The sequence below is a fragment of the Pan troglodytes genome, chromosome 3 (assembly GCF_028858775.2).
Source record: "Pan troglodytes isolate AG18354 chromosome 3, NHGRI_mPanTro3-v2.0_pri, whole genome shotgun sequence".
Lineage (NCBI taxonomy): Eukaryota > Metazoa > Chordata > Mammalia > Primates > Hominidae > Pan > Pan troglodytes.
In genome coordinates, this window is record NC_072401.2 from 6,034,347 (window position 1) to 6,061,118 (window position 26,772).

A 26,772-nucleotide genomic window follows, 5' to 3' on the forward strand; every position below is an offset into this window, starting at 1 on the left:
ACAACAGTTTGTCTCTGCTTTGCAGATGAGGAAACTGAGGCACAGAGAGGTTAAGTAACTTACTAAAGTGACAGACGTGTCTAACCCCAGAGCCACTGTGTTCTGCATGGATGAGGGTCGGGGTGGCTGCCTGAAGGAGACCAGTGGATGCTTCCTATGCAAGTGGCCCTCATGGAATTGGCTGTGCATGGCAACACCTGGCATATGGCAGGCATTCCATCAATAGTGGTATGGCCACTATTTTAGGTCCTTGCAACTTCTGCCTCTTTGGGGTGGGAGGAGGGTAAAGTCTGCGCGATCAGAAACAAGATGGCGTGGTCTTGCTGCCCCCATTTCTGGCCCGTGGGAAGATGAGACAGATCTTGTGCGGTTTCCATGTAGGCACAGGCTCTTTCAGAATATAGGGGAATTTGGTGACTCCTGGGGAGCATTACACCGCAAAGAGCTGATGAGGGCTGAAACTGAGATAATGCAAGATGCTCGTAGGTGAGTTGGGGGTTGTCAGATCCTGCTGGTGATTAAGAGACACTAAGAGATGCTGGCTTGTTGCATGGAGAGAGAAAGGGAAGTAACACACAGATACTTGGCTGGGTGTCCTGTGCAGTGTTTATAGACATCTGGTTCTTTATCCTCCAGCCCATGAGGTGGAGGAACTGCCATTATCCCCAATTTACAGTGAGGCAGTGGATGCTCTGCAAGGTTATTTGTCCAGGGTGCCACGATGAGTAAACAGTGGGGCTGAATTTCAACCCTAGTTGGTTTGAACCCCAAAGCTAGAGCCTTAAGTATCTGCTACCTGGTGAGGTGGTGGTTAGTATCCCATTTGCTAGGTGAGTCAGCTGAGGCTTACCGGGATTAACCAAGCCATCTGGATTTGCACAGCTAGTCAGTTGAGGGTGATGGTGGCTCAGACCAGGGTGGCAGCCATGGAGGGGTCTGTGGCTCAAAGTAGGACTAATAGGATTTTGTTACAGTTTGATGTGATCCTTGCAACAACCTTCTTTCTAATGAGATTCTTTTCTTCCTGTCTCCTCCCTGTAGTTTTTATTTATAAAATGTATGTCAGACAATATGATTATCCTGATTAAAGACCTCCAGTGACTCCTGGCTGCCTGCAAAAGATAATGCCCAGGCTGGGCACTGTGGCTCATGCCTGTAATCCCAGCACTTTGGGAGGCCAAGGCGAGCTGATCAACTGAGGTCAGGAGTTCGAGACCAGCCTGGCCAATATGGTGAAACCCTGCCTCTACTAAAAATACAAAAATTAGCTGGCGTGGCGGCAGGAGCCTGTAATCCCAGCTACTCAGGAGGCTGAGGCAGGAGAATTGCTGGAACCTGGGAGGCGGAGGTTGCAGTGAGCCGAGATCGCACCGTTGCACTCCAGCCTGGGTGATAGAGCAAGGCTCCGTCTCAAAAAAAAAAAAAAAAAAAAAAATTAGAGACCAGCCTGACCAACATAGAGAAACCCTATCTCTACTAAAAATACAAAATTAGCCAGGCGTGGTGGTGCATGCCTGTAATCCCAGCTACTGGGGAGGCTAAGGCAAGAGAATCGCTTGAACCCAGGAGGTGGAGGTTGCAGTGAGTCGAGATCATGCCATTGCACTCCAGCCTGGGCATCAAGAATGAAACTCCATCTAAAAAATAAATAAATAAATAAAGATAATGCCCAGTTTTATAGCATAGTGCATACAGTGGCTTACCTTCCCCTGAGCACCTACCCTGATGCGCAGGTGCCCAGCCACTTGCCTCATCCTGCTCTCCAGCCACTCAAGACACCTCGCTGTTCCCCGTACACCTCTGCACTTCTGCACATCTGTTCTCTCCGCCTGCGCGGTCCTTTCTCAGACTCTATCCTGCTCAGCCCTCAGGACCCAGAGAGATCACCTTCTTAACTAGGGAAGCCTTAACCTTCCACGCTAGATCAGGTACTTCCCTGCTTTCTGGGTACTCTTTGTTCTCCTCCTCTGTTCCAAGTCACAATTTTATCTTGCACTGCTTTCGTTTTGCTGTTTTTGTTTTATTTTGTTATTTTAACTTATTTCATCATTAAACCTGTTTTATTTACATCAAAGTTGTTCATGCACATAATTTAAAGTATTAATTCAAAAGGAGCAATAGCCCCACCCATTTTCTACTTCTCAACAGTGGCCTTGTTAACTCTTTCAGCTGATTATTTTGGGAATTTACTTCCCATTTCTAAATAATGTACCTATATTGCTGCTGCTTGCATTTTTTTTTTTTTTTTTTTTTTGGCTGCGTGCAATAGCCGTTGACCCTCCACTGTGGAAAGGAAGAGGACTTAGCTCTTTTGCCTCCCTTCCTCCATAAAATGTCCACTCTTCCCAACACCACCACCACACTCCCAATACGGAGGTTATAGGGGAATTTGGTTAAATTTGTATTCAGGGTTTCCATTATTACAATTCTACAAACATTATCTACTGCAAGTTAAGGATCAATTATGGTTATGAATACCTTCTTTTCTTGCACAACATTTTGTTTTTCCTGAAATTAATAGCTATTCTCTTTTTTTGTTTTTTGTTTGTTTTTTGTTTTGTTTGAGATAGGGTCTCACTTGATTGCCCGGGCTGGAGTTCAGTGGCATGATCACAGTTCACAGTAGCTTTGACCTCTTGGGCTCAGGTGATCCTCCCGCCTCAGCCTCCCAAGTAGCTGGGACTACAGGCTTGCACCACCATGCCTGGCTAATTTTTTTTTTTTTTCTATTTTCCATAGAGTCAGAGTTTTGCCATGTTGCCCAGGCTGGTCTCAAATTCCTGGGCTCAAGCAATCTTCCTGCTTTCACCTCCCAAAGTGCCAAGATCACAGGTGTGAGCCACCACATCTGGCCTCGGTTTTTTCATTTGCTTAGATTCTGTGTACTTATCATTCATTTAACTCTCCCCCACATATGTGCCTTTGTGTTCAAGACATTTGAATGCATTAGATATTTGATCCATTTTATCTTCTTGAGAAAAATATCTCTCCCAGAAACATTCTGACAAGCTCTAGTTTGAGCTGGTTATTCTCTAGACAGCTCTCTAAAGTGTGGACCAGACCAGCAGCATCAATATCTTGGGGAGCTTGATAGAAATGCAAATTCTTGGGCTCTACCCCAGACTCATTGAAGGAGAATCTCTAGGGATGAGTCCAGCAAGCTGTGTTTAATAAGCCCTCCTGGTGATTTACATGTTCTTAAAGTTTGAGAAACAGCTACTCACCATGCTGGGAGTTTCTCACGTCTCTTCTGGGTTGAATCCTGTTTCAGGGATTCCCTGGCACTCCCCTTTTGTTAGCTAATTTCATTGCATGCACATCCTTCAGTAGCTTTTTCAAAAAGGGATGGATGCAACTCTTTTGAGAACTTCTATGTCTGAAAATATATTCTTCTATCTTTATACTTAATTTGGTAAGAATAATTAGATTGGGAATAATTTTCCTCCAGAATTTCGAAGGCATTTTTCCATTGTCCTTTTTTTTTTTTTTTTTTTTTTGAAGATAGAGTCTCGCTCTGTCACCCAGGCTGGAGTGCAGTAGTGCAATCTCGGCTCACTGCAACCTCCACTTCCTGGGTTCCAGCAATTCTTCTGCCTCAGCCTCCCCAGTAGCTGGGACTACAGGCATGCGCCACCATGCCCAGGCTAATTTTTGTATTTTTAGTAGAGATGGGGTTTCACCATGTTGGCTAGTCTGGTCTCGAACTCCTGAGCTCGTGATCCACCTGCCTCGGCCTCCCGGAGTGCTGGGATTACAGGCGTGAGCCACTGTACCCGGCCTCCATTGTCTTCTAGCTGTTGTAGAACCAAACTGGGTTCCACTCACCTGGCACAGTAAGACCAGATAGCGACACTGAGGTTTTATAGTGGTAAAAAGGAAGGTGTTTATTCACAGGGCACCAAGCCAGGAGGACTAGGCAGCTCATGCTCAAATCCTGACCTCCCTGATGACTTCCAGGTGAGGTTTTTAAAGGTAGAGGTAAATTTCAGGAAAGCAGAAGTTACAGGCAAAATTGTAAATCAATACATGAAGGTTACAACTGGTTTTGGCCTAAAAGGGCCAGACATCTTGAAGTGGAGGCTTGCAGGTCAGAGGTAGATTCAAAGATTTTCTGATTTGCAATTTTGTCAAGGAAGAGAAGCTTTGTTTTAAAATGTAGGTTCGGCAGAAAAGAACCTTAGCTCAGGCTCCTGGTCATGACTTCCTCTGGGCTCCCCAGGAAGAGCTTTAGAACAAAGAATGGTGCTCAGAGTTCAGATCTCAGATAAGGGGCAGCTGAGGACCTTAGCCATGGATCCTCAGAGTGGATCCATTGGATGGGGGTCCAGGTTTCTGAAAAACAACTCAGGGACGTATGTTAAGATGTTATCTTTAGTTTCTGCAGGGAAACCAAACATCTCCTGACTCTAACTTCCTTGGCTATTGTTTTAGGCGACTATTACCTTCTTGCTTATCAAGTTGCTGATAATTTCCCTTGAAGAAAGTCAGGATTTTCCTTTATTTCCAGGCTTAGGGCAGGGGATTTGCAGGCCCTTAAAAAGGGGGGACTCTGCTTCATCTCATAATTTCCATGGTTGCTGTTGAGAAAACTGATTCTATTCTGATCCTTGATACCTTACACGAAACCTCTTTTCCTTTTGTTCCTCTGTAGAATCTTAAAGAACCTTTACCTTTGCTCCTAGTAAATGAAATTGCACCACGATGGTCTTGGTGAAAGTCATTTGTCATCCACGGTGCCAGGCATTTGGAACGTCCTTTTGATCGAGAATCATTTTCTTGATTTCTTTGATGATTCTTTTCCTTTTATATGTTTTCTTCTTCCAAGAACTCGTATCACTTTTTTAGGTTGAATTGGGCTTCCAATCTTAGTCTTTGTCTCTCACTTCGATTCTCTTTGTCTTTTTTACATTATCTTTGGAGAGATGTTTCTCAACTTTATACTTGTATTGAGTTTTTCATATTTTCAATTTTGAAGAGTCATTTTTTTGTTCTGAGAATGTTCTACCCTGTTCTTATTTTATGAACGGAATACCTTCTGTGATCTCTCTGATAATATTTTAGTTGTTTATTTGTTTAAAGTTTTTTTTCCCTGTGTAGTGCGTTCCCTGCTTGCTTTTTCCTTTTATTTGTTTTGGATTTTATCTTTCATATTAGAGTCTGTCCTCAAATGGCTGGTGACCCTCTAGACATTTTCAAGTGATGCTCCCTCTGTGGGATATATATATTTTTTCCTCGATGTCTTTACTGTGGGACTATCTGACTGGGTTCTTCTTTGCAGGACCCTTGTACTGGCCTGCTATGGTTAGTAAACAACCCCCCAAATCTCTGGCCTCATCATCTACCCCAAGACCCACGACAGACTGCTGCATCTACACAGGTTTCTCTCTATGCCCAGCATGGGCCTGCCTCCAAGGCCTTTGCACTTGCTATTCTGTCTCTAGAATGCTCCTCCCTGAGATATCTCAATGGCTCATGGCCTCACTTCTTTTAAGTTCCTTCTCAAATGCCGCTTTCTCCAAGAGACTTTGTCTGCCATCATCCTTCATTCCCCCACCCTCCACTGTTACTCTAGGACATGATTGTCCCTGAATTGCTATGTATTTTTTCATTTGTTTGCCTCTTTCTTCTCTCACTGCAATGTCAATGCCACAAAAGCAGAGGCTGTGTATTTTGTTCGTTACTCTATTCCCAGTACCTAGAACAAGGCTTGACACAAAGCAGATGCTCGATAATAGTAGCTGATTAACTCAGTGACAAACTGGTGATGTTTCTTTAGTTCAAAGATTATATTCATGAGCAGGTAGTGATTAAAGGGGAAGTTGAGAAGTGTCTAGGATAACAGAGTTTTAAATATAGTCTACTCTCCTTATTCATGGTAGTTATGTTCTGTAAACTCACTGAGAACACAGCATTAGCGAACACTGAACCGTTGTTCCTGGGGGGAAAACAGGGTTAGGTTCCTACAAGCCTCTGGTCACAACATTTCCATTAACCAGTCAATACATAGCATAGTTTTATGTATGGTTCTGTTTAAAGATATCTTATTTAATAGATATTTTTAATTTATTAACATTGGACTCACAGACATCAGCACTGTAACTCACACCTGAATGAAGCTTCTGTAACACACCCATTTCTCCAGAGGGCATGTCATAGTTTTCTTGTGTTTCGGGAGACTAGACAGCACTTCTGCACTGTGTTTGGTGGTTATTTTAAACAGTAAGGTCACCGAGAAAAAGCACAGAAATGCAAAAACTGCTACTAGAGTATGAAAAGAATGTTTGTTTACAGCATGAGAGCAGAGACAGGAAGGCAGAGTGCTACTTTGTTCCATCTCAACTGAGCACGTGCATGCTGGGCAACTCAGATTGTTCATGCTCTGCGTGTATTTGTGAATAACTGTAAAAGCGCCATGAGCATTGGTTTGGGGGTTCTAAATAAATATTAGCAAGTACAGGAATTGGCAAATACAGAATCCATAAATAATGAGCATTCATTGTAGTTCAGAATAGAAACTATTCTATAACTTAAGGTCACCTAACATGTTGTCTTAAAAACCATTCAATAGAATGATCAAGATCAACAGGAAAATTATATGCATGTGCCATTTCCCATGCTTAGTTGTTAAATCCAAAGAGCTCCCAGTCCAATGGGGTCCCCAACCTAGAAGAAAAATGGAACGAGCTTTGCTCTGCCTCTTGCCTCAAGTCCTGAGGGTGCACTGAAATGGGGCATTCTGGAGGCCTTAGGGGAACCTCTCAGGAAGGTGGCCTGTGCAGTCTTGAAGGACGTGTAGCGGACCCCACGTGGGGTGGGAGGCATCACACACAGAAGACCAAGCTTGAGAAGCACAGAGGCGAGCAGAAGTGGCTGCTGGACTGGGGGAGTTGACTGGCAAAAGTCACGGTGGGGACCAGGCCGACTGACCTCAATGTTGTGTTTCTATCCACCCCCAACTCCTGACCTTCGGGTTTTAGAAAGACGACACTCAAAATCTGCTCAAGAATTTGGAGTCTAATGCACAGACCCCCTCGGAAACTGGCTCCCCATCGAGGAGGAGGAAGAGAGAAGTGCAGATGTCGAAGGACAAGGAAGCTGTTGATGTAAGCTTGGTGTTGGTGTTTGTTTGTGGAGGCACATGTGGGAGGTGGGGTATTCCCCCTGGAAGCCGGGTGTCATGTAGACAAGCCTCTGACAGATATAGTTTCCCAATGGGCTGCTTTTCTGAGGCATAATTTACATACAGTCAGATGCGCAGACTTTAGGTTTTACAGTTTGATGAGTTTTGACAATTGCATACCCCTTAGAACAAATACCCCCCGAGAATGTTTTCATCACCCAGCAAGTCCTCTAGTGCCCCTTTCTGGTCACTTCCCGCCCCCACACACTTCCAGAGGTGCCCATGCATGGGATTTCCATTGATTGGTTCTGCAGTTCTAGAACCTTATGCAAATGGAATTGTGCTGTTCTGTGCCTGTGTTCCCTCCACAGAATGCCTTAAGATGTTTCCCTTTCGTTGTGTGTATCAATAATTCGCCCATTTTTATTGCTCAGTGGCAGTCAACTGTGTGGATGTGCCACACTTTGTTGATTGCTCACCATTTGTGTGTATTTCATTGGCGGACCGGGCTGTTTTCAGAATTTGACTGTGATGAATAAGCCTACTATGAATGTTGGTGCATAAGTCTGTTTATTTTCATTTCATTTTAATTCCTTTAATTAAATCTCTAGGGGTGGGGGTGCTGGGCCTCTGGAAGAGATGTTAAAAAAATTCTCTTTCCTGCCTTCCTGGAACCCTTACTCTATCCACAGAACATAGCTTTCTGGGTGAGCCCCGTGGGTGGAGAGGATGTGACATTTCTAGTCACCTCCTTGTCCCCTAGAAAGTACTGCAGGCTTCATCTTCTGGAATAAGGGGAAGAGATGGAGCTAGCATTATTTTTTAGCATCACTCATGCCAGGCAGTTTTACACCTCTCACCTGTGAGTGATGCCAACACTCACGTGAATGATCTCATGCCCTTCTCTCAGCAGCCACGTGAGGCTGATCTGATTTATATTCCCATTTTCCAGATGAGGAAGCCAAGGCTCAGAGGTAGGCTGCTTTCCTGAGTCCTGCAGCTGGGGGAGTAGCCAAGCTGATATTTGTCCTTGGGTTTTCCAGGCCCCTGCTCCGGAGTGCTGCGTCCCCACACCCGACTTCTAGCCTCTGCTCCTTTCCAACCTGTTCCATCCTGTTCCGCAGCCTTAGCTTACCACAGAAGAAAGTGGGCTCGGGATTTAAAAACGGATTTCCCCAAAGGTCCGAAGTCAGTAGGGCTCAGCTTCTAGTTACTCTGAACAATCAGCTTTTGCGCCAGCCCTGCATCTCCCTCCCTGGCTGGTGGGATCCCTGTAGAGGGAGGCATTGCCCTGCCCTTGGCCAACGTGGACGGGGGGAGAGATGGGGAAGCCTCTGCTGCTATCCCGGGACATGGCTTGCAGGAGATGAGTCTGGAACAAGCAGATCTTTAACTTTACCCTTGGTAATTATTAGCTTGATAATGGGCATCTGCTAGGTGTAGCTGAATAGTGAACAGGTAAGACATTACTAGGCAGGAAAATATGAGTTAACTTTACAGCAGGGTAAAAAGACTTAGGTCTCCCTGCAAACACTGATTGAGCCCCTATTTGAACGTGCCCTGTGCTGTCTCTGACACTGTGTGCTTGCCTCTCCATGTGTGTCTGTGTATGTCCCAGTCCATCACTCTCTCATGTGTCTCTGTGGGTCTTTCTGTGTGCATCTTTGTGACAGTATGTGAGCTGCAGGTGCATGGCATCTCCCTGTCTCTGTGTCTCTCTTCCCCTCCTCTGTCTCTACTGCTGTGCCCCCTCCCACCCTCTCACACTACTAGAATCTGCTGACAGATGTGAAAACATGTCCACCCAAAAACTTGTACACAAATGTTCAAAGCAACACTATTCACAATAGCCAAAATGTGGAAACAACCCAAATAGAAAAACTGGAAAAATAAAATGTGATATATGCAGACATTGGAAGGTTATTTGGCCATAAAATAAAATGAAGGGCCGATGGATGCTACAACCTGAATGAACCTAGAAAACATGCTAAATGAAAGAAGCCACTCACAAAAGACCACATGTTATAGGATTCCATTCCTGTGAAATGTCTAGAATAGGAAGATTTATACAGACAGAAAGTAGATTAGTGGTTTCCAGGGGCTGCGGCAGAGGAAAGGGAGGGATGGGGTGACAGTGAAAGAGGACAGGGTTTCTCTTTGATGCCATGAAAATGTTCTAAAGTTGACTATAGGCTGGGCATGGTGGCTCATGCCTGTAATCCCAGCATTTTGGGAGGCTGAGGCCGGCAGACACTTACGGTCAGGAGTTTGAGACCAGCCTGGCCAACATGGTGAAACCCCATCTCTAGTAAAAATACAAAAATCAGCTGGGTGTGGTGGTGCATGCCTGTAGTCCCAGCTACTTAGGAGGCTGAGGCAGGAGAATTGCTTGAACCCAGGTGGCGGAGGTTGCCATGAGCTGAGATTGTGCCACTGCACTCCAGCTTAAGTGACAGAGCAAGACTCTGTCTCAAAATAAATAAATAAAGTTGAATATAGTGATGGCTGCACATATCTGAAGATAGGGAGAACTATGAAATAGTATACATGAGTGAACTGCAGGGTGTGTGAATTAAATCTTAATAAAGCTGTTAAACAATGCTGCTCACACATAGGGTACCCTTGAATGTGATGAAAACACATCTGGCTTTGGGACCTAGAATCCTGGAACCCAGTCCCAGCTCTGCCACATGTTTGCTGTGTGATGTTGGGCAGGAAGCATAACCTGTCTGAGCCTCAAGTTTCTCATTTATAATGACAGCAGTGATGGTGCTCCCCCTGCCATTCCCGAGTCACCCAGGGCTGAGTTAATGCGTGTGAACGTTCCTGCCACAGAATAAGTGCTCAATCAGTGTTTGCAGGGGGGCCTAAATATTTCTACCCCACTGTAAGGTTATTTTTTTCTGCCTAGTAATGTCTTGTTCACCATTCAGCTACACCTAGCAGATGCCCATTATCAAGCTAATAATTGCCAAGGGTTAAGTGAAAGATCTCCTTGTTCCAGTGACTGGCTTGTCAGAATGCTTTTGCTTTCTGCAGACTGAGCTTGTCAAAATATGTGGTCAGGGCTGCTTTGGCCCAGTGGGTCGAGCTATAACTTTCTTGTCCTCTAGTGCACAGAAAACCAGGGCCTTGTGGTTCCTGCCACGCCTTGGATGACCTCTGTTTAATGAACAACTCATCTCAGCCAAAAACAAACAGAAAATTCCAGAAGGCTCTGAGGCATGCTATTCCACAGCCTCCGTCTCTCCATTCCACTCATTTGCTTTGGAGGGAGGGAGAGTGGGTAGAGCCTTTAAGGATGCATTTATGCATTCTCTGAAAAGAACCCCTTTATATTGGTGATGGAAATGGTTTTTCATTTCCTGCAATTATACTTTAACCAATTTTCTGAATAATTGCATTGCTCCAGCTGAGGAAGTTTTACCTTGTAGATTTCGCTGCAACCAATTTTCTAAATAATTGTATTGCTTCAGCTGGGGAGACTCTCAGAATTTGGAGGACACCTGACCTTAATGAGGAGAGCTTTAAAAAACTAAAGGCAGTGGCTCCTGTTCAGGTAGCAGAGCCCGCTCCTTCCCTGATTTCAGGTGTCACATGCTCCTGCATCCTTCATCCCCTGGCAAAGACCATGACCGTCCTTGGGCTGGCCCTGCAGGGGTTGCAGTCTGCAGGTAGACAGATCAGGTGGAGCCTTCCTGCCAGCTGGGATGTGTTTCTGATGCCCATTTCCCGGCTCCTCCATCCCCAGGTGCTGCGCCTACAGGTCTTGGGTGGACCCCGCACCAACATCCTTTCCTTCTTTTTTTTTTTTTTTGAGATGAAGTCTCACTCTCTTGTCCAGTCTGGAGTGCAGTGGTGCGATCTCGGCTCCCTGCAACCTCTGCCTCCTGGATTCAGGTGATTCTCCTGCCTCAGCCTCCTGAGTAGCTGGGATTACAGGCATGTGCCACCACACCCAGCTAATTTGTGTATTTTTTAGTAGAGGCGGGTTTCCACCATGTTGGTGAGGCTGGTCTCAAACTCCTGACCTCGCGATCTGCCCGCCTTGGCCTCCCAAAGTGCTGGGATTACAGGTGTGAGCCACCGTGCCTGGCCCTTTCCTTTTCATAATTAGGTTTTTGTTTTGTATTCCCCCCTTGAAGATCAACTCCTGGGAAGCAGGGATTTTGCTTTTCTCTCATGGTCACCCTTTTCTTTGTCGTTTCTTTTCTCCCCTGTTTGTAGGAAGTTTACAAATGCACAGGGCCCTTTTGCTTTTGTATCTTTCCCTTGAGCAAATGTGTCTCCCCTGGACAGTCAGCCAGGGCTGGTGTCCTGGGTGTGACCTGTGAGGTCACAGGGACCACGCTCAGATAGGCCCACTCTTGGCTGGTGGACTCTGCTGTCACTATCTTGAAATTCTTGATCATTATTAAATAAGAATCCCCATTTTCATTTTGCAATGGACTCCGCAAATGAGTCCTGAGTTCAGCCTTTTCCATCTTCCTGCCATTCCTTGTTCACTGACAAAACTCCAAGCAGAAAGTGGGCCAGAATGCAGGGGATTGAGAGCAGGCCAGGCTCTGTACCCTCAGGTCAGAGGGAGGCCAGGAAGGATTTTAAGAGGCACATCGATGGAAATTCATGTTCAAAAGATCATTAGATTCCCACAGGGAGAATGAATTGGAAGGTGTTAACCTCTGATCCTCAGTTCGCAGCCCATAAGGTGGGCATGATAATAATAGTCCCCACCTCCCCAAGCTGACAGATGTGTGATAATTAAATGGGCAAACATGCATAAGGTGGCTGGAGACGGTAGACCCTCAATACATGGATGAGGAGCTGGTTAGGAAGTGATTGCAGCCCTTCAGGGTAAATACGCTGGAGGCATAGGCCAGGGCCATGGATTCGAGAGAGATGTAGGAGGTTAAATTAATGGGATTGGTGGTCGGTTGGATGTGGGGACTTGGGATGTGGGAGTGCGCGGTGCCTCAGTATCTGATATAGGTTTCTGAACACGGTGAAGCCAAGCTCAGGGATCTTCTCCACGAACCCCCACTTCCCTTTAAACTTCATGGCACTTACTCTTGCTGTTATTCACATCATGTTGACAGAGCCAGCATGGCATGGGCTAAAGAGGGCGGACCTGGGGCCAGCAAAGCTGAGTTGAGATCCCAGTTCTAGCGATGATTAGCTGTGTGGCCTTGGGCACATGACTTCACCTCTCTGTGACTCATTTTCTCTGTCTGGAAGTGGAGACAGTGACCTCTGTGGCAGGGTCCTTGGAAGCTTGGGGAGGTAGCGTACGTTGGTGGTTTTCCCTGTTATTTTTTTTTTTACTTCTTGAAACCTTTTCTTCAACTTTTATTTTAAGTTCTGGGGTACATATGCAGGATGTGCATCTTTGTAACATAGGTAAACGTGTGCCATGGTGGTTTGCTGCACAGATCAACCCGTCACCTAGGTGTTAAGCCCAGCATGCACTAGCTATTCTCCCTGATCCTCTCCCTCCCCTCGCCCCTGACAGGCCCCAGTGTGTGTTGTTCCCCCAACCCAATGTGTCTATGTGTTCTCATTGTCTAGCTTCTACTTATAAGTGAGAACATGCGGTGTTTGGTTTTCTGTTCCTGTGTTAGTTTGCTGAGGATAATGGCTTCCAGCTCCATCTATGCCCTTGCAAAGGACACGATCTTGTTCCTTTTTATGACTGCATAGCATTCCGTAGTGTATATGTACCACATTTTCTTTATCCACTCTATCATGGATGGGCTTTTGGGTTGATTCCATGTCTTTGCTATTGTGAATAGTGCAATGAACATACACATGCATGTATCTTTATAATAGAATGATTTCTATTCCTTTGGGTAGATACCCAGTAAAAGGATTGCTGGGACAAATGGCATTTCTGCTTCTAGCTCTTTGAGGAATCGCCACACTGTCTTCCACAATGGTTGAACTAATTTACATTCCCACCAACAGTGTAAAAGTTCTCCTTTTTCTCCACAGCCTCACCAGCATCTGTTGTTTCTTGACTTTTTAATAATCACCATTCTGACTGGCATGAGATGGTATCTCATTGTGGTTTTGATTTGCATCTCTCTAATGATCAGTGATGCTGAGCTTTTTTTCATATGTTTGGTGGCCACGTGAATGTTTTCTTTTGAGAAATGTCTGTTCATGTCCTTTGCCCACTTTTTAATGGGGTTGTTTTATTCTTGTAAATTTGTTTAAGTTCCTCGTAGATTCTGGATGTTAGACCCTTGTCAGATGGGTAGATTGTAAAAATGTTCTCCCCTTCTGTAGATTGTCTTGCACTCTGATGATAGTTTCTTTTGCTGTGCAGAAGCTCTTTAATTAGATCGCATTTGTCAGTTTTTGCTTTTGTTGCGGTTGTTTTTGGCATTTTTGTCGTGAAATCTTTGCCTGTGCCTGTGTCCTGAATGGTATTGCCTAGATTTTCTTCTAGGGTTTTTATAGTTTTGGGTTTTACATTTAAGTCTTTAATCCATCTTGAGTTAATTTTATATAAGGAATAATGAGGGGTCTTCCCCCATTCTTGTCACCCAAGTCTTTTTGTGAGTTGTAAGGTACAGAGAAACGACAAGAACAGGAGCCCCTGGTGTGGAGCGTCCCTCCCGTGTTGCTCACAGGGCATCACGGTGCAGCTCTTCCTGGAGACGTATCTAGGCCACAGTGCTGGCTCAGTGGAGGCTGTGTCAGCACCTCAAATTAGGAGCAAGTGATCAATCCTGTGTTTCCCACAATAGGGTGTCTTATTCCAAGGTGAACTTTGTGATTGGAAATCGGTCATTGGTGATGGAGCTCACTCTTCAAGACATGGTTGAGAAGCACCTGGATTGACACAGATGCAGTTTTCTTCCATCAGTGTGTTCAGAATTGCCCAGTAGAGATTTCTCATGGTCTGCAGCGCCAGGCTTTGGGCTTGCCTGTCTGCTTATCTTCATTCACTATCTGGTTGTTTCCAAAGCATTGATTCAGCGCTGACTTTACAAAGTGCAGGGCTGGGGTGAGGATGACCCAAGAGGAGAGAGATGCAGAGGATGTGGGGATATAGGGCAGGCCATGGATAAGTCCATCCAGCTTCTTATTAATGAGTCAGGGGAGGTGATTCCTGAGCAGGATTTGACAGTGGTGTGTTGTGCCACTATGCAAAGCAGCCCACTGATGAGTTTCTTCTCTTTTCTTTTTTTTTTTTTTTTTATTATACTTTAAGTTTTAGGGTACATGTGCACATTGTGCAGGTTAGTTACATATGTATACATGTGCCATGCTGGTGCGCTTCACCCACTAACTCGTCATCTAGCATTAGGTATATCTCCCGATGCTATCCCTCCCCCCTCCCCACACCCCACAACAGTCCCCAGAGTGTGATATTCCCCTTCCTGTGTCCATGTGATCTCATTGTTCAATTCCCACCTATGAGTGAGAATATGCGGTGTTTGGTTTTTTGTTCTTGCAATAGTTTACTGAGAATGATGATTTCCAATTTCATCCATGTCCCTACAAAGGACATGAACTCATCATTTTTATGGCTGCATAGTATTCCATGGTGTATATGTGCCACATTTTCTTAATCCAGTCTATCATTGTTGGACATTTGGGTTGGTTCCAAGTCTTTGCTATTGTGAATAGTGCTGCAATAAACATACGTGTGCATGTGTCTTTATAGCAGCATGATTTATAGTCCTTTGGGTATATACCCAGTAATGGGATGGCTGGGTCAAATGGTATTTCCAGTTCTAGATCCCTGAGGAATCGCCACACTCACTTCCACAATGGTTGAACTAGTTTACAGTCCCACCAACAGTATAAAAGTGTTCCTATTTCTCCACATCCTCTCCAGCACCTGTTGTTTCCTGACTTTTTAATGATTGCCATTCTAACTGGTGTGAGATGGTATCTCATTGTGGTTTTGATTTGCATTTCTCTGATGGCCATTGATGATGAGCATTTTTTCATGTGTTTTTTGGCTGCATAAATGTCTTCTTTTGAGAAGTGTCTGTTCATGTCCTTCGCCCACTTTTTGATGGGGTTGTTTGTTTTTTTCTTGTAAATGTGTTTGAGTTCATTGTAGATTCTGGATATTAGCCCTTTGTCAGATGAGTAGGTTGGGAAAATGTTCTCCCATTTTGTAGGTTGCCTGTTCACTCTGATGGTAGTTTCTTTTGCTGTGCAGAAGCTCTTTAGTTTAATGAGATCCCATTTGTCAATTTTGGCTTTTGTTGCCATTGCTTTTGGTGTTTTAGACATGAAGTCTTTGCCCATGCCTATGTCCTGAATGGTAATGCCTAGGTTTTCTTCTAGGGTTTTTATGGTTTTAGGTCTAACGTTTAAGTCTTTAATCCTTCTTGAATTGATTTTTGTATAAGGTGTAAGGAAGGGATCCAGTTTCAGCTTTCTCCATATGGCTAGCCAGTTTTCCCAGCACCATTTATTAAATAGGGAATCCTTTCCCCATTACTTGTTTTTCTCAGGTTTGTCAAAGATCAGATAGTTGTAGATATGCGGCATTATTTCTGAGGGCTCTGTTCTGTTCCATTAATCTATATCTCTGTTTTGGTACCAGTACCATGCTGTTTTGGTTACTGTAGCCTTGTAGTATAGTTTGAAGTCAGGTAGTGTGATGCCTCCAGCTTTGTTCTTTTGGCTTAGGATTGACTTGGCGATGCGGGCTCTTTTTTGGTTCCATATGAACTTTAAAGTGGTTTTTTCCAATTCTGTGAAGAAAGTCCTTGGTAGCTTGTTGGGGATGGCATTGAATCTGTAAATTACCTTGGGCAGTATGGCCATTTTCACGATATTGATTCTTCCTACCCATGAGCATGGAATGTTCTTCCATTTGTTTGTATCCTCTTTTATTTCCTTGAGCAGTGGTTTGTAGTTCTCCTTGAAGAGGTCCTTCACATCCCTTGTAAGTTGGATTCCTAGGTATTTTATTCTCTTTGAAGCAATTGTGAATGGGAGTTCACTCATGATTTGGCTCTCTGTTTGTCTGTTGTTGGTGTATAAGAATGCTTGTGATTTTTGTACGTTGATTTTGTATCCTGAGACTTTGCTGAAGTTGCTTATCAGCTTGAGATTTTGGGCTGAGACAATGGGGTTTTCTAGATATACAATCATGTCGTCTGCAAACAGGGACAATTTGACTTCCTCTTTTCCTAATTTAATACCCTTTATTTCCTAAAGTTTCTTCTCTTTTCTAGTGACTCAGCAGGGTGCTTCATGAATGTGGTCTTCGAGGGCAGATACTCTGCTGGTTTACTATCTGGGAAGACTGAGGTTCAGAGAAGTTAGAAGACTTGCCCAACCACTTCCTTTTGTTTAAGGGTCTAATCCCAACTCTTGTGTGTGAATATGACTGCATGTGCTTATACCCCTGGCAATGCTAAAATTATTCTGTGTGTTTGCTTTTTCTAATTCCTTAGGAGACTCTCTTGTTAATTAGTCTTAAGTTATTCAAATCCTTGTTTCTTCCAAAGCTGAAGAATTGTAATTAAATGAACATTGTGCCATTCTCTTATGATAGCATTTGTCTGTTCATCCATCTGTCCATATCCCCATCTATTTTTTCATCCACCCATCTATCTCTCCACCTTTTCATTCACCCATCTGTCTGTCCATCCTTCCATCCAACCACCTATCTATTCATCTGTCTACCTATCCATCCATCCACCCGTCTATCCATCTGCCCACCCACCCATTCATTCACCCATCCATCCATCTATCCATCCATCTGTTTGTCCACCCATCCATCCATTTTCCTTCTGGCAAGGAAGAGCTAATATGAATCTAAATGTGCCTATCATGGTCCCTTTCTGAGGCTGCTATTACAAATGGGATGTGGCATTTTGGAAAAACTTGACAACTTATCCTTCATTTTACAGAAAGTTTCCCATGCCGTTTGTGTCTTTCCCTCCCAGGAATGTGAGCCGCCTTCCAACAGCAATATCACAGCATTCGCCCTGAAGGCCAAAGTCATCTACCCCATCAATCAGAAGTTCCGGGTGAGAGTCCTGAGCTCCATCATAGAAAGCCAGTTACTTCCGTCATGTGCCAGAGATTGGGAGGAAAGTGGGGGGATTAACTGTGTGATGTTTGGTCCTGTTTGAGGGTTTTATGGCAAGTCATTTTAGTAGGGATAGTTTTGAGGCTCAGGAACAGGACATGCCCATGGTAACCACGGTACGGAAGTTCCATGGTTCCTTGTATCCCCAGGGACACGAGGTAACAGCACAGTAGGACAGCTCCCTCTCTGCCTTTTTAACACTAATACAAACACTGATACCGACTCAGGTCTGAGCGCTAATCCTCATTCACAGAGCCCTGGACTAATAATGCCAGCAGCTGGCACTTACTGAACACTTATGTGGACAGGGCCAGTGTTGTGTTAAGTATTTGTCATGCATCACGCATTTCAACTTGGTGTTATGGCTATCAGGTAAATAATGTCTCCACTTTACACGTAAGGAAACTGAGGCCCAGAGAGGCGAGTGACCTGAGGTCACGTGACAGGAAGTGGCAGAGCCAGAGTCAGACCCCAACACCTGGCTATGGTTTCACCTTCCATGGCGCTTCCAGGAGCCCTCAGCCTGGGAGGTGCTTTGTGCAAAAAAGTTTCCTAGTGAAATAAGTTTGGGAGAATGTGGCTTGCTTTCTTGGTATTCAGGATGATGAGCTCTGGAGTCACAGCATCTCAGTCCTAACCCCATCTCAGCCATTCACTGTGTGGCGTTTCCTGACTTCTCCTGCCTCAGTCTGTTTATCTGTGAAATGGGGATGATGGTGCTCCTGCCTCGCCCAGTTGTTTTGGGTGTTACACAGGATAACATACATGAGGGCTCAGAACAGTGCACAACATCTGAGCACTCACAGCATGTTAGGATCTTTTCAATTATTATTTGCTTTTGAAGACAGCCAAAGCCTATTGGAGGTTCTGAGAATTCCTGCACCAAAGGAATATTTCACCTTGTTTAACGCAAGCTTTACCGAACTAATTTTTCCATGGAAACTTTGTGGTGAGCAGTAACTGGCTCAAGGAACTGTTCCCTGGAACCCACATTGGGAACCACGTGCTTCACGTGGTTGAAGGGTGGGACGGGTGGGTGGATGAAGGGCATTTCTCCATCCTCTGGGTAGGCCCTGCGTGGGCCCTGGGGATCACGCCATAGTCAGCAGAGTGTCAGCCCCACCCTGGAGGCCCTCACTGCCTGAGTGGATTGGAATACACCGAGAATGCAGGACAGTGCATGATGAAATAGGCAAGAGGCAGATGCCCAGGGACCTGTGGAGCCAGTATGGGATCCAGGATCCACGCCTGGAGGAAGGGACGCTTCTGCCCAGCAAACAACAAATGGGGGGTGTTTCAGGTAGGGGGACCAAAGTCTGGAAAGGCCAGAATTATGAAGTCACCAGGAGCGTCTAAGCCAGAGCCGCTTCACTGTGGCTCGGGCAGCCAGAGGTGGAGGCTGACATTTGCTGGGCCCTCTAGCCATGCCAGGCCCCAGGCTGTGACCTCCTGTGGGCCTGGTGTGTATGGTGTTCCAGCTTCTTGATTAGGAGCGTGGAGCCTGTCGGTGGGCAGAGGGCAGGAGGGTGACTCCTGCTCTGTGCAGGCGAAGGACAGGTGGTTGGCAGGATTCGTGGAGGGAGCAGGCCAGGGGGTCAGCAGCAAGGAGAGAACTGTGTCAGGGCAAGCGATGGCTATGGAGGAGGTAGGTCAGAGTTGGCAGCTGGGAGGAGGGTGCGCTGGGTGTCCGGGGCACAGATCCAGGTTGGCAGTTTAGGGGAAGGAACCTGGTGCAGAGGGGCTGGCCTTGTGAGGACAAGTGAACTGTGATTCGGGCCTCTGGGCTGTCGATGTGGCAGAACCTGGGACGGAAACTCTGTGGTGTCTGCTGGCACCCTGGCCAGTCTCCTCCAGGCAGACCTTCCTGTGAGCGGCTAGCGTGAATCACTGGTAGAATTATGAATACTAGATCAAATCCTAGAGGCATCACATGGACTGAGTGTGACTCCTACTGCCACCCCAGCCTCTGGCCGATGGCTCCTCCAACCCGTCTCTGCATGAAAACTTAAAGCAGGCTGTTTTGCCGCACCAGCCGGTAGAGGCCTCTCCTTCCAGCAGCCTGGGGAGCCTGAGCCAGGGTGAGAAGGACGACTGCAGCTCCTCATCCAGCGTCCACTCGGCCACCAGCGATGACAGGTTTCTCAGCCGCACCTTCCTCCGGGTGAACGCCTTCCCTGAGGTGCTGGCCTGCGAGAGGTAAGGAGAGCGGGCAATGGAGGATGAGGCTTCCAGTCCTCTTGGAGTGGGCCGGGAGTCACATCATTGTCAGAGGAGGAAACAGAGGCCCAGAGAGGTTCAGTGACTCTGCCAGGGACACACAGCGACCCAGCGTCACCATCGGAGCCCCAGATGCCTTTGTCACTTCCTGTGCTGTATTGCCCAACACTGGGATTATGGAGTCAGGCCTGAGCCCCGGGGAGAGATGACAAGGAGGCCTCATTTAATCACTGGCGTGCTCCCAGCCACTGGCGAAGTTGATTAAGTGGGTACTTCTGAGTACCAGGCAGAGTGCTAAGCACTTTACAGGGATTGATGATCTCATGAGGATTTTGCCCAGTGAGGGGGATCCTGGGACAAGTTCAGCAATCAGTAAATATTAATCAATGAGTGAATGAATTCCGTTTAACACCCCTATGAAGTTGGTACTGTCATTTCCTCCAGTTCACAAAGAATAAAGGGAAACACAGAGAGGGTGCGTGACTTGCTGGTCACACAGCCGTGAGTGACGGAGCCGGATTTGACCCAACCCAGAGCAGGGCTCCGCACGTGGTAGGGGCTTAAGAAACTCAGTCTGGCGGGTTCACACACCAGGCCTCAGGCCTCTCTCTGCTCCAAAATTCCGTTGAGTCCAAGAGGTGGGATGATCCAGGGCACAGCCTCTGCTCAGGGCTGCTGCAAAAACACTGGGCTCAGCACCTTGAGCCTGAAAGTGGCCCAGGCAGAAGGGACTTCATTGAAGAGGGGCCTTCTTGGACTGGCCAGCCCTGGCTTAGAACGGCTTTCTTTCAGCATTTGGGACTTAGAGGATTTGAAACGGTTTGGGTGGGAGAGTCATCATTTAAAATGCATTTGCCTATGAGGGAAAAAAGGTCAAAGACTTTTACACTCTGCCATGTATCTGCCCCCGTTGACCCTATGATGGTCACTTGATTTCTCTGATTCTCTCTTCCCTGAGTCAGTTTCTGCATCTGTAAAATGGGCATGAGAATGTCTCTGCTAAGGCACCGAGGAAAGGTGACACGTGATGATAGACATGAAAATGCTTGAGGTTGGGCACCATGGCTCATGCTTGTAATCCCTACATTTGGGAGGCCAAGGTGGGTGGATTGCTTGAGCTCAGGAGTTTAAGACCAGCCTAGGCAACATAGTGAGACCCCATCTCTAAAATAAAATCCAAAATCAACCGGGTATGGTGGTGCATGCCTGTAGTCCGAGCTACACAGGAGGCTGAGGTGGGAGGATTGCTTGAGCCCAGGAGGTGGAGGCTGCAGTAAGCTGTGATTGTACCACTGCACTCCAGCCTGGGAGACAGAGCAAAACCCTATTTCTAAAAAGATAAGTAAATAAATTTTTTTTGAGAAAATACTCAAAGGAGGAAACGTCATTTTTATTTCTCTCCCTTCCCTCTCTCCATTGGTTTTCTCTTAGAAGTCCCAGGCACCTATGTCTCTGACACCAACTGTTCTCTTATGGCCATTAGTGGGTTTCAAACAGCTCATTTGATCCCTTCTTATAAACCTGGAGTGAGCATAAGGACCTCAGCATGCTGCAGAATGAGAGTTTGAGGCAGGGTGTGCTGTGGCTTGTACTGATTAGGGACGTGCCAATATTCTTACTCTTCATTTCCGATACCCTGAAAGTCTTTTCCGATTCTCATTTTATTTTGCAGTGTAGACGTTGACCTGTGTATCTACAGCCTTCACTTAAAAGACCTGCTGCATTTGGACACGGCACTGAGGCAGGAAAAGCATATGGTAGGTGGAGATGTTCGCATTCCCTCCTTTTCATGGGGACAGGGGCTGGGAGACAAGGACTCTGTGTGCAGTGAGTCCCAGAGACCCTTGAGAGGCATACATCAGTGGAAACAGAGCCGCTGTGAGGTGGGGGAAAGCGGCGCTGTCAGGCATCCAGCCACAAAATGGAAAAGCACTTCATGCCTGTTGGTGGGGCATGGCCTTGACTTTAACCAGAGCTGTAGGGGCCTCAGCAGAAAGATGAGTGCCTCCTCCCGGGTTACACCTCCTGCTAGAGATAGAGATAAAAGATATTTAAAAGAGAACAGTATGTTTAAAGGAATGATAATAATTATAAGAATATTTATAAGCATGAATTTTCTTGAGTCTTGCTATGTACCAGGTCCCAGGAGTATTACACTTAAACCTCAGCACAACCCAGAGGGGCGGGTATCATTATCATGTCCACTCTGCAGGTGAGAAAACTGAGGCACAGGGCAGAGGACTTACCCAAAGTTATAAAGCTGCAGGAGTGGCACTGAGATGAGAAGTTCAGTACCTTTTTATGGGGCCATGTGTTCTCTTGACTGAATGAACAAGAACTCAGAACTGTGGATGTGGGAAAACAACATTAGTCTCTGCCAGATGCACCTGGCCTCTGATTGAATCAGCCACGGACCTGAGCTATGGGAAGCTGGAGAGACGAGTCCCACTTTAGCCACAGAACCCCGGTGGGTTTATTCAGGCATCAAGATCACGGGGGTTAAAAAAAAGCGTTATTTCTCCATAAGGCACATTCTCTGAATTACTGAATGAGGAATGAGACCCTACAGAGAGAAGGCAGATGAGAGAAAGAGGAGAGCTAGAAACAGAGGTGGACAGACACACAGATATGTCTACAGGGCACTCTTACAAACTGGAGAAGAGGAAGAACATCACATTGGAGGCCAGGCATGGTGGCTCACGACTATAATATCAGGGTTTGGGAGGCTGAGGTGGGAGGATTGCTTAAGCCCAGGAATTTGAGACCAGCCTGGGCAACATGGCAAAACCCTATCTCTACCAAAAACAAAAACAAACAAACAAACAAACAAAAAAACACTTAGCCTGGTGCAGTGGTGCGTGCCTATAGTCCTAGGTACTCAGGAGGCTGAGGTGAGAGGAACACTTGAGTCCAGGAGATGGAGGCTGCAGTGAACTGTGATCACACCCCTGCACTCCGACCTGGGCAACACAGCGAGATCCTGTCTCAGAAAACAAAAAACAAGAATAGCACACTGGGGATGTGCCTGGAAGAAGCTTGGGCTCTGTGTGAGCAGGACTGACTGGCCTCGTAAACGGGTGCCAATGTTTGAAACCATAAATATGCTAGAATTCAAGAACTAGAGCATGGCCCTTCACCCCCTCTATCCCCAGCCCCATGGAGGTCCCTGGATGGGGGCCACCAGGCAGCCTGTGTCCAGCCTTCCTCAGTGAGCTACACCTGGCCCTGGCTGTTTTCTCCAAGGCTCCATGCTTCCTGGGAGGACCAGTTGTTTCTGGGCTCAGAGCCTGTCCAGTTGGCAAGCAGAGTAGTCCTGGCTGGCCTCGCCCCACAGCCAGCGAGTGTCCACAGGGAGCAGCTTGCAGTCCTGGAGGGAGCGTTCAGCATCACTCACCATCCAGCACGGGGGTGTGGCCTCTGCACACTGCCAGGCACGGTGTCAGACACCAGAGGCAGCCTCTGCCTTTGTGGAGCCCACTCTCTGGGGCAGTGGGGAGGGCAGTAAACAGATGTCACAAAATAAACGGTGGCAGGCAGCATGGCAAAGGCCTGTAACAAAGCATCATGCGAGTGTGAAGGGGGCACCTGAGGGAATGCAGAGCTGGGGAGATGGTCAGGCTTCCCTGTGGGGAGTCTCGTGGGTGGAAACCCAGGGAAGTTCCAGGAGCACTGGATTAAGGAACAGTCCTGGACCCTAGTCCACCCTTTGACAATTAGGAGCTGTGTGACTTTGGGTAAGTTGCTTCACCTCTCTGGGCCACTTTAGGAAAGGCTTAAATAAAATATCCTTTCAGCTATTGCTATATGGAGTTACTGGGAAGTCAAGCTGCCCTGCTTTGAGAGGGTTCTGTGGGTAAAACTCTGGGCTCCATATCACAGCTGTGTGGCTGGCATGGTCACAGCAGTGATTATTCTGCACGTACACTCTGGTAGGCTCAGTGCTTTAAATCTTTTAATTCTTTGAAGCTTTACATGCCACTTCACTAACGAGGAACCTGAGGTTCAGAGAGGTTAAGTCACTTGCCCAAAGTCACACAGCTAGTGATGGCAGAATCAGACCTGGACAAGATCTGTGTGAGTGAAAGGCTCCTGCATGCCCAGGTGTGGCCCTGCACCCTGCATGTCAAAGGTGCTCAGGAGAAATGTGTTGCACGTGTGATTGGCACCACCCTGAGAGAGCTGCTTCCCAGCAGGGTCCTTCCTGCTCTGGAGAGCATAACTCTATCGTCGTGTGCTGGGACTGTAAGAACCTCATGAGCCGCTGGGAGCTGTGCTGCCTGGAGACCTAAATACTCTGTTTCCCTGGTAGAGATGAGCTGGGGTTCAGAAGTTATTCAGACCACATGAGACCCTCATGCATCCCAGAAGCTTGGAGCTCCCTGGCTGGCCCTGAGGAGGAAGAAACTGGCTCTGGGCTTGTCCAAGAGGCAGGAGAAGCTGGAGTGTAACCTCTATAAACAGAGTAGCCAGGATGAGAACAGATTGGGGGCATGGGGGAAGATTAAATAAAGGGGAGCACCAGCACTAGGGGGTTCTCATGGTGCTGGAATATTACTTTGATTGTGGCTGCACTTACGTGAATCTATACATGGGGTAAAATTGCATAGAACTACACACACGCACACACACATGCACACACGTAAATGTGCATAAAGATGGGTGAAAACTGATGAAGGTCTGTAGACAACAGTATTCAACCAATGGCAATTTCCCAGTTTTGATACTGCACCATGGTGACATCAGAACCACCCCTGGGGGAGGAGCACACAGCACTTTGTGCAGGCACACCTGGCGTTATTGCATTTCACTTAATTGTGCTTCAGAGATGCTGCATTTTTTTTTTTTTTTTTTACAAATTGAAGGGTTTTGGCAACTCTTCATCCAGCAAGTCTGTTGGCTCCATTATTCCAACAGCACATGCTCACTTCATGTCTTTGTGTGACATTTTGGTAATTCTTGCAATATTTCAAACTTTTTCACGATTATTGTGTTATGGTGATCTGTGATCAGTGACCTTTGACGTTATGATTGTAATTGTTTGGGGACACCACATACTGCGCCAGTATGAGACAATGAACTTAATTAATAAATGTTGTGTGTGTTCTGACTGCTCCACCAACTGGCCATTCCCTCTCCTTGGGCCTCCCTATTCCCTGAGACACAGTAATATTGAAATTAGGCCAGTTAGTAACGCTGCAATGGCCTTTAGGTGTTTGAGTGAAAGAGAGTCGCGTGTCTCTCACTTTTAAGTCAAAAGCTAGAAATTATGAAGCATAGTGAGGAAGGCAGGTCTAAAGCTGAGATAGGCTGAAAGCTGGGCTTCTTATACCACACAGCCAAGTTGTGAATGCAAAGAAAAAGTTCTTGAAGGAAATTAAAAGTGCTACTCCAGTGAACACACGAATGATCAGAAAGCTAAATAGCCTTATTGCTGATATGGAGAAAGTCTGAGTGGTCTGCATAGAAGATCAAACCAGACACAACATCCCCTTAAGCCAAAGCCTAATCCAGAGCAATACTCTAACTCTCTTCAATTCTGTGATTGCTGAGAGAGGTGAGGAAGCTGCAGAAGAAAAATTTGAAGCTAGCAGAGCATGAGGTTTAAAGAAAGAAGCTGTCTCCAGAACAAACAAAAGTGCAAGGGGAAGCAGCAGCAAGTGCTGATGGAGAAGCTTCAGCAAGTTACCCAGAAGATCTAGCTAAGACCATTGAGCAAGGTGGCTGCACTAAACAACAGAATTTCAATGCAGATGAAATAGCACAATATGGTCATGGAAGAAGATGTCATCTAAGACTTCATAGCTAAAGAGGAGAAGTCAATACCTGGCTTCAAAGCTTCAAAGAACAGGCTGACTCTCTCGCTAGGAGCTAATGCAGGAGATGACTTTAAGTTGAAGCCAGTGCTCATGCACCACTCCGAAAGTCCTAGGGCCCTTAAGGGTGATGCTAAATCTACTCTGCCTGTGCTCTATAAATGGAACAACAAAGCCTGGATCACAACACAGCTGTTTATAGCATGGTTTAAGCCCACTATTGACACCTACTGCCCAGAAAATAAACTTCTTTTCAAAATGTTACTGGTCATTTTCAAAACCCCTGGTCACCCAAGAGCTCTGATGAAGACGTACGAGGAAGTTAGTGTCATTTTCATGCCTGCTAACACAACATTCATTCTGAGCCTATTGATCAAAGAGTAATTTCAACTTTCAAGTCTTATTATTTAAGAAATACATTTCCTAAGGCTGTAACTGCCATACATAGTGATTCCTCTGAAGGATTTGAACAATGTAAATAGAAAACCTTCTGGAAAGGATTCACCATTCTAGATGCCATTGAGAATATTCATGATTCATAGGAGGAGGTCAAAATATCAACATTAACAAGAGTTTGGAAGAGGTTGATTTCAATCCTCATGAATGACTTTGAGGGGATTCAAAACTTCAGTGGAGGAAGTCATTGGAAATGTGGAAATAGCAAGAAAACTAGGATTAGAAGTGGAGCCTGAAGATAGGACTGAGCTGCTGCAATCTCATGATGAAACATGACTGGATGAGGAGCTGCTTCTGATGGATGAGCAATGAAAGTGGTTTCTAGAGAAGGAATCTGCTTCTGGCGAAGACGCTGTGAACATTGTTGAAATGACAAAAAGGATTTAGAATACTATGTAAACTTATTTGATAAAGCAGCTGCAGGGTTTGAGAGGATTGACTCCAAGTTTTAAAGTTCTACTGTGGGCAAATTGCTATCGAATAGCATGGCACGCTGCAGAGAAATCTTTTGTGAAAGGAAGAGTCAGCTGATGTGGCCCATTTCAGAGTGCCACAGCCACCCTAACCTTCAGCAACCACTACCCTCATAAGTCAGTAGCCATCAACATTGAGACAAGACCCTCCACCAGCTAAAAGATTACAACTTTTTTTTTTTTTTTTGAGACGGAGATCTCAACTCACTGCAAACTCTGCCTCCCAGATTCAAGTGATTCTCCCGCCTCAGCCTCCCGAGCAGCTGGGACCACAGGCGCGCACCACCTCGCCCAGACAGTTTTTGCATTTTTAGTAGAGACGGGGTTTCACCATGTTGGCCAGGATGGGTCTCAATCTCTTGACCTCGTGATCCGCCTGCCTCCGCCTCCCAAAGTGCTGGGATTACGGGTGTGAGCCACCGCGCCCAGCCCAACAACTTTTTTTTAATAATCATCTTAGGCTCAGATGATCATTAGCATTTTTTAGGAAGAACTTATTTTTAAAATTAAGATATGTACTTTTTTAGACATACTGCTATTATACACTTAGACTACAGTATAGTGTTAACATAGCTTTTATATGCACTAGAAAACCAAAAAATGTGTGCGGCTTGCTTTATTGTG

The 26,772-nt window shown here is 46.0% G+C and overlaps 1 protein-coding gene across 23 annotated transcripts in view; it reads left to right on the top strand.

Moving 5' to 3' along the window:
- The window catches only part of EVC (EvC ciliary complex subunit 1), a 119,143-nt gene that overhangs the window by 1,102 nt on the left and 91,269 nt on the right, over window positions 1-26,772 (top strand). For all 23 annotated transcript variants that reach the window (XM_063809336.1, XM_054682725.2, XM_054682728.2 and 20 more), the window contains exons 2-5: window positions 6,978-7,103; window positions 17,044-17,127; window positions 19,153-19,385; window positions 21,079-21,163. In XM_063809336.1, coding sequence (XP_063665406.1) covers window positions 6,978-7,103; window positions 17,044-17,127; window positions 19,153-19,385; window positions 21,079-21,163 — 528 coding nt within the window. The remainder of the gene's footprint in view (window positions 1-6,977; window positions 7,104-17,043; window positions 17,128-19,152; window positions 19,386-21,078; window positions 21,164-26,772) is intronic.